At 41.5% G+C, this 14,332-nt stretch overlaps 1 protein-coding gene across 1 annotated transcript in view; it reads right to left on the minus strand.

The window, feature by feature from the left end:
* The window catches only part of LOC124795003 (DNA polymerase eta), a 197,713-nt gene that overhangs the window by 73,611 nt on the left and 109,770 nt on the right, over nt 1–14,332 (minus strand). Inside the window, exons 4-6 of the mRNA XM_047258757.1 lie at nt 9,316–9,485; nt 5,542–5,765; nt 1,924–2,047 (exon numbers count right to left, since the gene is read on the minus strand). Coding sequence (XP_047114713.1) covers nt 1,924–2,047; nt 5,542–5,765; nt 9,316–9,485 — 518 coding nt within the window. The remainder of the gene's footprint in view (nt 1–1,923; nt 2,048–5,541; nt 5,766–9,315; nt 9,486–14,332) is intronic.

A 14,332-nucleotide genomic window follows, 5' to 3' on the forward strand; every position in this document is an offset into this window, starting at 1 on the left:
ACAGAGTGGCTCCAGGAACACTCTTCTGAGTTTAAAAACTTCTGCTAGCCACCAAACTCCCCAGACGTGAACATTATTGAGCATACCTGGGATGCCTTGCAACATACTATTCAGAACAGATCTTCAGCCCCCCCCCCCCCTGCTGCCTCCCTCGAAGCCGCTAACTACTCACCGATAACTCCTCTTCCTGCTTCTCTCTCCCCTACACTGCTCCACAACCTGACACAACCCCTGCCCCACCCTTGACCACCTGCTAAAATGGAATCTTCTAGCATGTGACCAAACCAACTGGCACAATAAAGGTAGGTGTGTGTGTGTGTGTGTGTGTGTGTGTGTGTGTGTGTGTGTGTGTGTGTGTGTGTACTCTAGCTTGACAAAGGATTCATTCTGAAACCTAACAAGTTTGTTTGATGCCTTAATCGTGCCACCCAAAACCAACTTACCAACACTATGCTGGCCAATCTGAAGACATCTTGTATTAGGTGAAACATACAGCATGAATAAATACAGCAATATTATGCTTCTTCGAAAATGGCACACTTATATGTAACAAGGGGATTCACATTCCATAACGAGAATAGTTTCAGTGCATTTTTCTTAATTTCTGACCAACAGCATTTTCTATAAATAAAAATCCCAACCTAGCCAACTTTCTAAAGCATGATTAGTTTTCAAAATAACTGTTTGTTCTTACACCTGTCTATAAGTAGTTGGATTTCACCCAAAATTTGCAGTTTGCGATTTAAAAGCTCACGAGTAAGGCCTGTGCTAGGTGCATTCCCAGTGTTGACTCACACCACTGCTATGCACACTCAGTATGCAACATTGTGCTCAATAAAATCTGCGAAACTCAAGAACTTTTATCTTTAAAAACTTTCGAGTTATTTCTGTAGTTCAAGGTAAGGAATATTTTAATTGGACTGTGTTATGATTAACAAGCGCATGGAAGGTTACTGTCACTGAGACTAGTGATTGTTGGACAAGGTGAATCTAATTATGGACTGAATTACATGAACTACCAAAGTGTAAACCTCTCTAATAAACTACTAAGGGACAGTGTTAAGTGCAAACTGTTACACAATCACTCAATAGAAATCAATTAATTGTATGACTGGATTATAATAAGCTGCCCATAATACATAATAGCATATTTTTGCACATTCTTGCAAGAAAATTAAAATGTACTAGCTCTGGAATTGATCATTATAGTACATTATTGTAATAGTGTAAAAATTTACAACATATGAAGCATGGAGCCTGCAAACTTCTCACACAACTTAATGCACAGTGTTCTAGCATGTGAGACAGGGCAGTGATTAACAATCATTGGTTGGTGCACCAGCCAACCTGAGTGAGATTGTTAGGTATTTTTCCACACTAATTTAGACAAATGCTGTGCTGGCCCCAAACTCTGCATCAGATATAAAACGTGAGAAATTTTCATTATTTAAATTTTACAAAAAAGGCCTCCTTTTTTGTCCACATCACTTTTTTGCTGACTTTACAAGGCATCGGCTCATGACAGAAGATGCTGAATCATCATCAGAAAAGTCAGCATACCAATCAAATCACACTGGAGAGTCACCTGACTTGTGAGACGGAGGTCTCTCGGAGCCGCAACCTCAAAATGGAATTCCTTTCTGTTCTCAGTCATTGTCTCTTGCCTCCTGCTCCCTGCCCACATTCCTGGCAAAACTAACCAAACATTTCCCGTAAGAAAATAAACTGATACAGTTTCTTTTTTTCTGAACATGACTATGTTATTTACAAGCCCACACCCCTTTCAAATACTGGCTACCCCTCCGCCAACCAGGTAGATGTACATAAAATAACTGTCAAATCATGAAAAACAGTGGACCCAACACAGACAGAGTAAATAGTAGGAAAGACAGAAAGACGAAACACAAAATCGATGTTACTCACATCAGTTTTTGTAGAGAGTGCCTGGTTGCCTGGAAAATTCTTGCAGCATCCAATTGATTTAGACACGAGACGTGGAGTGACTTGTTCTAGGTCTATACCCCTTGCTATATTGTATAACCAAGTCCTGTAAGGAAGCAAAACATGAAAATGTGATACATACTTGCGTCTTTTAAGGGGAGAGAAGAAATGATATGAAATACACTCCTGGAAATTGTAATAAGAACACCGTGAATTCATTGTCCCAGGAAGGGGAAACTTTATTGACACATTCCTGGGGTCAGATACATCACATGATCACACTGACAGAACCACAGGCACATAGACACAGGCAACAGAGCATGCACAATGTCGGCACTAGTACAGTGTATATCCACCTTTCGCAGCAATGCAGGCTGCTATTCTCCCATGGAGACGATCGTAGAGATGCTGGATGTAGTCCTGTGGAACGGCTTGCCATGCCATTTCCACCTGGCGCCTCAGTTGGACCAGCGTTCGTGCTGGACGTGCAGACCGCGTGAGACGACGCTTCATCCAGTCCCAAACATGCTCAATGGGGGACAGATCTGGAGATCTTGCTGGCCAGGGTAGTTGACTTACGCCTTCTAGAGCACGTTGGGTGGCACGGGATACATGCGGACGTGCATTGTCCTGTTGGAACAGCAAGTTCCCTTGCCGGTCTAGGAATGGTAGAACGATGGGTTCGATGACGGTTTGGATGTACCGTGCACTATTCAGTGTCCCCTCGACGATCACCAGTGGTGTACGGCCAGTGTAGGAGATCGCTCCCCACACCATGATGCCGGGTGTTGGCCCTGTGTGCCTCGGTCATATGCAGTCCTGATTGTGGCGCTCACCTGCACGGCGCCAAACATGCATACGACCATCATTGGCACCAAGGCAGAAGCGACTCTCATCGCTGAAGACGACACGTCTCCATTCGTCCCTCCATTCACGCCTGTCGCGACACCACTGGAGGCGGGCTGCACGATGTTGAGGCGTGAGCAGAAGACGGCCTAACGGTGTGCGGGACCGTAGCCCAGCTTCATGGAGACGGTTGCGAATGGTCCTCGCCGATACCCCAGGAGCAACAGTGTCCCTAATTTGCTGGGAAGTGGCGGTGCAGTCCCCTACGGCACTGCGTAGGATCCTACGGTCTTGGCGTGCATCCGTGCGTCGCTGCGGTCCGGTCCCAGGTCGACGGGCACGTGCACCTTCCGCCGACCACTGGCGACAACGTCGATGAACTGTGGAGACCTCACGCCCCACGTGTTGAGCAATTCGGCGGTACGTCCACCCGGCCTCCCGCATGCCCACTATACGCCCTCGCTCAAAGTCCGTCAACTGCACATACGGTTCACGTCCACGCTGTCGCGGCATGCTATCAGTGTTAAAGACTGCGATGGAGCTCCGTATGCCACGGCAAACTGGCTGACACTGATGGCGGCGGTGCACAAATGCTGCGCAGCTAGCGCCATTCGACGGCCAACACCGCGGTTCCTGGTGTGTCCGCTGTGCCGTGCGTGTGATCATTGCTTGTACAGCCCTCTCGCAGTGTCCGGAGCAAGTATGGTGGGTCTGACACACCGGTGTCAATGTGTTCTTTTTTCCATTTCCAGGAGTGTATATTCACACAATACTCATCTTTTGTGGTCAAAAGTGCAGTCTCAACTACACTAACACACATGAAAATTTTGACAATATGAATGAATAAACAAAATAAATCAAATTTTCAAATGAAAATACAAACAGCTGTAACCAGTCACATTATGCCAGTTATAGGTTACTTTACACTATGCAATTAGGAGGATAATACCTGCATCACCAGGTGAATTTATGTCAAATTAAGGCATTGATAAATTGCACGTGTGACTTTCGGCTGACCTGTAGCAAACTGTACACGGTACATAATGTGATGTAAGTACATCTGGAAACGAAGCCAGTGATCATCGACTGACAGTGCCACATATTACTCAAAAGTTAGCCTTATTAACTGACATAAATTCACCTGATGATGGAGAAATAATCCACTGAATTGCATCATGGAGAATACTGTAGTTGGTCTAATGTGTCTAGTTACAGCAACTTGTATTTTCAATTCATATTCGTAATGGTCATGGACAAGCCTAATCTAAAATGTTTGCATTTAAAATCAAATTTTGTTCACATAAAACTTGTGCTGATACAAAGCAGAGATTAAACATATTAATATTCAACACATTGCCACATGTTTCGGAGCCTCTCAAATAATGAAATTTAATTAAACAGGCTTCGATTGTGTAACTGATGTATGAGATATCAAATATATTTATCTGAAAGTATAGCTATTCAAGATAACTAGATAATATCTGTCTGTCAATGAAACACTTAGCCAAAAATGTACTTTTTCTTCTTTTTTGCTCATTTTAGGATAACAGACTTTGCCAAACATTTTTTTCTGAGTGAATTCCATTCCTGAAATGAGATTCTAGAACGTATGCGTAATACCACACACCCTTCACTGGACTCCACATGTTTCTCAGTTACACAATTATTCCAATATCAGCTACCTAAATCTAGGCTCTTTTATTTAAGAAAGTATGGGTAAGTCAGAAATGAAGTTGTATTTCTTGTGTAGACAAGAAGACTGGAGTACGTGAATGAGCATTTGTTTTTGGAATAAAGCTCCAGGACGCTGTGTAACAACAATTCAACAACAAGTCCTATGATTTCCTTGATGTAGTGGCTACTATTTACAGTACACAGCATTCAGACCAGATGGAATTCCCTATGAGAGTGAATGGTTTCCCAGATAATCATCACACACTTTTGTCCAGTGTAATACTGGATAACAAACAACAGAGGATGCTGCTCACTTTTATCTCAACTCCTGCATACAGTCATTCATTCATCATGTTCCCTAGATCCTATCAAAAGGAGTATTTTTTAGAGATGTGGAACAAGCCAAGGTACACATTAAAAAATATGAGCAACATACAGAAAATTAACAACAATCTCTCCCCATATGACTTAATACTATTTGTGTTTCTTCCAGCTAAATATAAACTAGTAAATTAGAAAAAATATGTCACTTTGACAAAAGTTGCTGCTTTCTCAATTACATTAAATCCTCTACCAGTGATTCAACATTACAAAGACACATGTATACTTGGCTATCAATGGAATTCAAGCTGTAATGAGGCTCACTGGAGAAGAGTTTGTTTACTAATTGCATTCAATGTGGTGTCATGCAACTGCTACTGTTTACAATACACATAAATGATCTAGTGCATAAGGTTGGAAGCTCTGTGAGGTTGTTCACTGACAGTGCTGTTGTAATCCAGAAGACATTGCACAGCACTTACTTGCTGCAGTTATGCCTTGAAAATGGGAGGGTGTGCTCCTGTCAAAATATCAGAGGTCATCGATGACATCACCTGGCTGCAGTCCATAAATTACCTGAATGATTCGTATCTTGCTTTCCATTTTTGGTAAATTTCACTTCACTGGCTTGTTTACATCACAGTGTTATGAACAATACACACAGAGGTAATAAATAGTAGTAGTAGTAGTTGTTGTTGTTGTAGCAGTAATAATTTATAATAATAATAATAATGATGACAATAAGGAAGGACATCTCACCCCTGCTTCTCATCAAACTTTTCTTGAAGCTTCGAAAGAGAGAACTTTGCAAGATCACTCATAACAGTGCACCCTAAAACTGTAGCTACGTAATCGCCAAACTTTCCACCCAAGCTTCGAACTTTCTTGATTGGTAAGGTCTGATACAAGACTGGTACTTGAGACTGTGGTAAAATTGTTTGACGATTAGGTTTGTGAAGCCCACATGCTAATTTTGCAAGTATCTGAAACAATTTCATTACATCAAAACACATCATACAAAAGCAATTATTTGCAAAATACTTATAATCCATGATCAAAGTTGTCTTATTTGATAAAATAACCATAAGCACATGGAGAACTAGTTACCAAGACTACATTCGTTTAATGTTATCCACAATAGGAATAATTAAACTGTGACTGTGGCTTAAAGTTCAGTGGTGAATAAACTGCAGATGATTTTTACAGGCACAGTATAATCTTACATTAGTTTCTCGTCACCTCTGGTCTGTTCCAAAAGTATTCTCAAGTTAATCTTTTTCACATCTATTTCAAATATACTTAAAACATTTGAAAGTTTAAGGCTGAAATTACAGTGATGACACACATGGCTGATATTTATAGCTATATTTTTCACATATTTACCTGCACTCATTTAAAAATGGCTCTGAGCACTATGGGACTTAACATCTGAGGTCATCAGTCCCCTAGAACTCAGAACTACTTAAACCTAACTAACCTAAGGACATCACACACATCCATGCCCGAGGCAGGATTAGAATCTGCGACCGTAGCGGTCGCGCGGTTCCAGACTGAAGCGTCTAGAACCGCTGGGCCACACCGGCCGGCTTGCACTCATTTATATTAACAGATATACACCCATAGAAAACAGATGTACAATACAAAAAGACGGTATAAAGATTTTCGGTCACTATCAATTCAGAAGATCTTCAAAGAAAAAAAGAAAGAATGTCTGCATGTGTTAATTTGTGTGTTATTTGCACAAAAATGTAGCTGTAATATTTATGGTAACTGTACTTTCAGCTACACATTCAAATATTTTTAAATAATTAACTTTATAAAATCTTCATAATAGGTTCAAAAATGACCTTAAACTAACATGAGGATGTGTCCCGACTATAAGCAGCACTAAGTAATCTTATTCTGCCCTAATCAACAGAGTACCCAGGCACTTGGGAGGCAAGATGAGCACTAATGGATCAATGTAATTTGCAATGTCAGTACCTAAGCAAAGTACTAGTAAGATTTCAGTAAGATTAAGACTTGATTATGGATTCTCAGCTTATCATTACGTATAATACAACGGTTTGAGAAAGAAAATTTTGATAATTAGAAATAAAAAGTAAACTAAGAATTATGTTTTATTTATGTTTTCTTCCCTAATGATTCAGTACAGGGAAATAATGATGATAACAAAGACAGAAATTTTTAATTTACACATATTACAAACTGATGTACCCCACTGCATTTTTCTGTCTCAATGTGAAAGCGAATCTTAGAAACTACTGCAGTGATTTTCATATGGTTTTCACTAATAAACAGACTGATTCACATGGAAAGCTTGTGTACATAATTTACAATTACAGTTATGATGGGTGTGTAATATATCTAGTGCTATCTGTTCCATATTTAAGTGGCATCTGGAGTGATGCTTTGTGGCAATGACGCAAGCTACGAGCTGGTCAGTTACAGAGGAGGCAGTATTTGATAGTAAAAGCGGTAAAGTAAGCAGCCCCCACAACTCCAGACAGCAGAAAAGCATTACAATAATCTATAAAAACCATCATCATCATCATCATCATCATCGTCGTCGTCGTCGTCGTCGTCATCTCCCTTTCAAGGATTAGGCCGTTGCCTGTTCTGATCTTACTTACAAACAAACAAAATCATTCCCACCTTTCTTGAGGTCTTCTGATACCTCTTGTAGTTTAGGATCTTCTGAGAAATTGTCAGCTCTGGCACTCTCATGAGATGTTGTCTACAATCTTCATGATATTTCTGAATTTTTTTTAATTCATGTTGAAAACATTTAATTATGTTCTAATATCTTCATTTATAATCATGTCTCTCCCTGCACAGCCCTTCGTCTTCCTTAGCAATCTTATCTCTGCTGTTTGGATTGTATTTTCTTGTTTTCTTTTTTATTTTATTTTATTTTATTTTTTATTTTTTTTATTTTTTTGTGGTAACTCGTCTTTCACTTCCATAGGATAACAAAGGAAATGCCATAACTTTATGGAATTTCATGATGGTCTATTTATGGACTATAAGGCCCAAAGTTCTGCTACTGTACCACAGACAGCTTTGAATTTTTGTATTTTATCTTCAATAGTAGAGTCAAACTCAAAGCTTATAGCATAGACTAAATAAGAGATCTGGGAGACTTGTCCTAAAACTGAATTATCCAAAACAACTTTCAATCTGACTGCATATTTTCCTCAAAATGCCATGATTTTCGTTTTATTACTAGAAATTGTTAAGCTGTACTTTTTGCATATTTAATTCAGCTGTGTGCTTAGCTTTGGAGGGGGTCTTAATTCTTTTGAATAACAACAACATCATCTGCAAACAAAAGTACATTCTGGAATTTCTCATCATTACCTTAACTCCTTTCTTTACTTTACATTCCCATTTATGAAGAATGAAGTCAATGTAAATATTATGAAGGGCAGGTGACAGTCTGCACCCTTGTCTAAAATACAGGTTAATAATTATTTCTTCTAATCGGTTTCTACTTGCACTTATTACAGTTTGTTTATTTTTGTAAAGACTTTTCACTACCTCTGTTAAGTGATAAGGATATCCACATTCAGACATAATCTTCCATAGACTATCATGGTTCATATGGTCAAAAGCCTTCTCAAGGTTGATAAAGGCCATCAAGGTATGCAGAATATCAGAGATCCTATTTTTGAAGAACAAAATGGATTTAGCTCAGTCGTTCACGCACAGACAATGTGTTTGTAATTACAAACATTATAGAAAAACATACTGAATTTAATACAGAAACCCATCTATACAAATCTATTATTAAATGTTATAAATTGAAGTCCTCCACAACAATTTTCTGCCTGTATGTGAAAGCTGATCTCAGAAACTACTGTAGGGATTATAATGCATTTTTCACTAATAGAACAACAGACTCACAAGGGTTTGTGTATAAAACTTATAAATATTTTGAGCAAACTGGCTGAACTATGATGAAAAGTCACCCGTCAATTTTTCTGTCTATATCTGGAGGAACTAATACAAGGCTTTTGATATGGTTTTCACTAACTGACATACTCATTCGTGAGGAAGGTTTGTGTATATAATTTATTACCGCTAAGTCAGATAAGTTGCCTGACCACAGATTCTAGTGCTTCCTGTCAAAGTCAGGGTGGGTTGCTAGTCTATGCATAAAAATGATTCATCATATACTATACAAAATTTTACGCAATGCAAACAGCTCTCCTTAACTCTCTTGATTTAGAAAGAAACTAACTTTATTTTTTAGCACAAGTGTATCAAATGGTATTTGAGAAACGAAACCAATGAATTTTCGGTAGTAGTAATGGGAAAAATAGCATCTCTAGAATGTTACTGGTAACTCTGATGTATATTTGGTCCCACATAAAGAGTCAAAGAGTAATTATTGTTTGAAACACCAATTCAATGTTGAGGATGGGTATGATTGACTGAAACATTGGAGGTACAATATTTTTTCTTCTTTTCACACATTCATAAACTAGGTGCTCTAATGTTCACTACACCATAAACAACTGCAATAATTACTTTGTTATGTGCAATGCCTGCAGAGCATCTGAATCCAGTCTGTTCAAAAACAGCGGCTCTCATTTCTTCAACAATGACACCACCAACTGCAAGTCTTTCTTCAGCAGGTTCACCAAGTTCTGTTTCATCAAAGCTGGATAACCATGTTGATAAACCATCAACTCTATTATCTGAAACACAATACAGTGTAATATAAAAGTATGACTTGGATACTACAAAAGCACAATGAAATAATAACAGCACTACTGATCTGTCCCTAAACTGCCAGTTTTTCTATTAATGATAAATGATAAGAAAGAATGTATAATATAAACAGTTTCATTTATCATGTCTGCCTAAGTTCTTGAACATCTACAACAGTAATCACTAAATTTGTTATACTTCTCAATTAATGATGATTTTTCTATCTGGTAATGGTAATTTATTTCTGATTCAGTTAAGTGAACATGATGTTTTTCATTCCATTTGAGAAACAGCTGTTCCCTTTATTTGAACAAAAACAATCAATTACTGACAAAATTATTTAATTGGATAGATAAAAAATCTACTCACCAAGTGGCACCAGAACACATACACAAAAGAAGGTTTAACTGGCAAGCTTTTGGAGCCAGTGGCTCCTTCTTGAGGCAGAAGGGTTGAAGGGGAAGGAAGAGGAATAAAGGAAATGGTCTGTAGAGGTCTAGGAAAAGGAGTAGATTTCGGGAAAGTCACCCAAAAATATGGATATCTCTGCAATGGGTTAAGTTACAACATTGCAATTGACATAATTGTTTTTAGAAAAGTGTCCTCTACAACATTGTCTATTCAAAAATAACTAGTCAAAATGACCTCCTAAGTTTGGTACCCAAAATTTCAAAAATCCCGTTTTTAGGCCCCAAAATAACAAACAAGGAGTGATTTAAGAGAGTCTATTTTTTTCCTATAGTTAAATATCTTACACTGCTAGCCTCATATAGAGCAAGAACACTTAAAAATGTTTTCTTAATTTTTTATGACTTTTTGAAATTTGAAAATTTTCATTTTTTTAAAGTTTGGGGTTAGTTATCTTAGGTGGGACCGAATATAAAAACATGATTTTTGCACAGTTTGTACATCTATATGATAGCAACATACTGTAAAAATTTCAACATTGATATCTGACTGTGGACAAAGACATGAATTTTTGAAAATGAGGAGATAATTCACATTACTCTACAACTGATCTTCTGGCTGTTGCCTATTCATGTGTGATATTGGCAGGATATAATCAATTATGATTTAAGTAAGGTACTGAATTATATACAAAAAGTGAAAACATAACTGAAATTAACATTTATATTATTTTAACATACATAAAATAAATATTTTCAATTAATATCCTTCAAGATGTGACTGGTCCTAAACCTGGTGGTGAATGTTAAGAAAGGAATAAGACCTCCCAGTTGCTGTGGTAAATTCAAGCACTTAAAGTTTCCTTAAAACATTTTTCATTGGTATCCAAACTTTGTCACAAGTAGATTTTGTGAATGATGTTCTTGGCCCAGCAGGGTGGTAAAAATGCACAAAAACATCATTGTTTTCCAAACTTATTCTTTCAACCTCTGGAAGCCACCACTGTCCATCATACACACATGCTACTATGTCATTCAACATTAAAGACAGAGATGTAATTTTACTGACACAGTGATCCTCATAAATTTCCGTTTATGATGTTACATAGCATCAAACTAAGTTTTCTGCTATGACAAGGAATTTGTGGAAATGCCTTGTTCCTTTTATTGCTATACAGTTTTCAAATCTGGTTTGAAGTGGTGTTTTCATATGCAGAACCACTTCTTCTTTCTTGCTCAGAAAATAGGTAATGCCTTTAATATTATCCTTACAAAAGACATACATGTCTTGTACAGTGAAAATTTAGTCTATGGTTGGTCTTTGTATGCTGGCTTTACTTACTTCACATTTTGTTGTACCTCCTACTCCATCACTGTTATAACCTTTAATCACTAATAAATTGCGTGGATATACCAAAGTAGAAACAATAGTGGGTTACATGCTACTAACTCCGTATCTGTCATTTGACTGCTGTGCCGTGACATGCGGTCGGCGCCGTTCATAGCCAGGTGGCGCTCCCGCGCTTGGCCGAGCTGCGGAGTGCCTCTATCGTTGTGTTCGCGTACTAACGTAGCGGCACTTTTAAATCTCGTGGCACTGTCACAACACTTTTCCCCCCTTTGGAAAAAAAAACACTCACTTTCTTGGAGACACGGACAGTGCGGAGACATCCATTGCCTCTTGGGAGGCCCCGAGAAGATACGCGGAGAAACACGAGAGTATGGTCGAAAATGTCCAGGACGGAAGCTTGCGCGTGGAACGTGCCTCCTGGACGAGATGATGGGTGAAAACTCCGGAGCAGCATCCATAGGTGTCGTTGACCTGGGAGTGTGCTCCAGCGAGATGGGTCCCGGAGAAGGCGGCGTCGTGACTGGGGCCGGTTCCGGCGTACTCGGACGCGGGAGCAACGTCGGCTGCAGCAACACGCATGAAAGATCAGCAGCAGCGACAGGACTGGCTTCTCGGGCTGGTGGAGGCGAAAGAAGGGGGCGGTGGCACCGGCGTGGCCACCACTCGTGGGCGCATCTGGTCATAATGGCGAACAACCATGCCGTCGTCCGTACGTATTTCACAAAGCCGGCGGCCGCGAAAAGCCTGGACCACCCCTGGAATCGATTTAGGGCGAGATCCATACCCTCGTGCCCACACGTCGGCGCCCACCGAGTATTTTCCCGCATGAGGGGACACAGTACAAGGCCTGACAGGGTGAAGCAGGTGCAATAGAGTGCGCGGTTGGCAGCCATGCAAGAGTTCAGCAGGGCTGCGATCACCAGAGGCGTGAAGCAATAAGAACTCAGAAATTGCAACAGAGCATCATCTGTGGAAAAATCACTAAGGAATTTTTTCATCTGGCTTTTGAAAGTGCGGACAAGGCGCTTGACCTCCCCATTCTATTGCGGATGGAAGGGCGGTGCTGTAACATGATGAATCCCTTGTCCAGTACAAAAATCACGGAAGGCCTGTGAAGAGAACTGAGGGCCATTGTCCGTGACAATCATGGATGGAAGACCTTCTAGCGCAAAGATTTTGGACAAAGCCAGCATCGCCGCCGCAGTGGTGGGTGACGGACATCGAACAACAAACGGAAACTTCGAGAAGGTGTCAATCAACAATAGCCAATAGGTGCCGAGGAAGGGGCCAGCAAAGTCAGCGTGCACCCGTTCCCACGGCTGCACCGGATCAGGCCACGGAGAGGGCATTGTACGGGGTGCAGCCAGTTGTTGAGCACACTGACCACACGCAGCGACCATGTGGGTGATGTCCGAATCAATACCGGGCCAATAAACGTGCCTGCGGGCCAGGGACTTAGTCAGAGAAATCCCCCAATGGCCTTCATGCAATAGTTTGAGAACATCTTTGCGAAGAGAGGCTGGCACCACAACCCGTGGAGATGCGCCATCCGTGGCCAGAAGAACAACACCCTCACCAACAGACAGACGAAGGCGCAAGGCATGGTAGTTGCGAAGGGGATCCGATGCCCGGCCCTTGGTCCTGTCCGGCCAACCCCGTTGAACAAAACCGATCACCTGACGCAGGACCGGGTCCCGCGCAGTAGCCGACGTGACCTGCGAACCTTTAAGTGGAAAACCCTCGACCGCACAACGTTCTTCCTCATCAATGTGGAAACAGAGTAGTTCATCTCGATCGAAAACCGAGTTGGGGCCCATCGGCAAACGCGACAACGCGTCAGCGTTGGCGTGCTGGGCTGTGGCGCGATAGTGGATCTTATAGTCAAAACGAGACAAGTATAAGGCCCAACGTTGCAGGCGGTGAGCTGCCTTATCTGGAAGCAATGCCGAGGGGCTGAACAGAGAGACCAGCGGCTTGTGGTTGGTGATGAGGTGAAACTTAGAACCATACAAAAAAACGCTGAACTTTTTTAGAGCATAAATGATAGCGAGCGCCTCCTTTTCGATTTGAGAGTAACGCCGTTGGGCATCGTTGAGGGTCTTGGAAGCATAGGCGATGGGTCGTTCCGACCCATCCTCATACCGATGGGCGAGAACAGCCCCTAGGCCATACTGTGACGCGTCAGTCGCCAGAACCAAGTGCTGACCCAGACGGAATGTGGCAAGACAAGGCGCCGACTGCAAATGAGCCTTCAGGCGGACAAAAGCCTGCTCACACTCTTCGGACCAACAGAAAGGAACGCTTTTGCGTAACAGCGGATGCAGAGGATGAGCTACCGCCGCCGCGGATGGAATGAATTTGTGATAATAAGCAATCTTGCCTAGAAACGCCTGAAGTTCTTTGGCCGTAGACGGCCAGGGTAGAGCGGTAATGGCCGCAACGTGCTGTCGTAGAGGACGTATACCCTCACGGGACAAGTGGAAACCAAGATACACAATGGAGGGTTGGAAGAACTGTGACTTGTCCAGATTGCACTTCAACCCAGCCGAATGCAGAACCCGAAACAGTGAACGCAAATTGCGAAGGTGCTCCTCAGTGGAGGCCCCCGTGACAACAATGTCATCCAGGTAGTTGATGCAGCCGGGAACAGAAGCCGTGAGCTGTTCCAAAAACTGCTGAAAAATGGCCGGCACGCTAGCGACGCCAAATGGCAACCGCTGGTACTGATACAACCCACAAGGAGTGTTGATGACGAGAAATTCCTTGGAAGATGCATCCAACGGCAACTGATGGTATGCCTCCGATAAGTCAAGTTTGGAAAAGAACTGGCCCCCAGTGAGCTTGGTAAATAACTCCTCAGGACGGGGAAGAGGATAAGTGTCAATGAGGCTCTGAGCGTTGACAGTGGCTTTAAAATTACCACACAATCGCAGACTCCCATTTGGTCTGGAAACAACCACGATTGGCGATGCCCATTCGCTGGAGGTAACAGGAAGGAGAGTCCCTGAAGCTGTTAACCTGTCTATCTCAGCTTTGACAGGTGCACGCAATGCCATCGGAATAAGGCATGCCCGGA

This window comes from Schistocerca piceifrons, chromosome 4, assembly GCF_021461385.2.
Source record: "Schistocerca piceifrons isolate TAMUIC-IGC-003096 chromosome 4, iqSchPice1.1, whole genome shotgun sequence".
In the NCBI taxonomy this organism is placed as follows: domain Eukaryota; kingdom Metazoa; phylum Arthropoda; class Insecta; order Orthoptera; family Acrididae; genus Schistocerca; species Schistocerca piceifrons.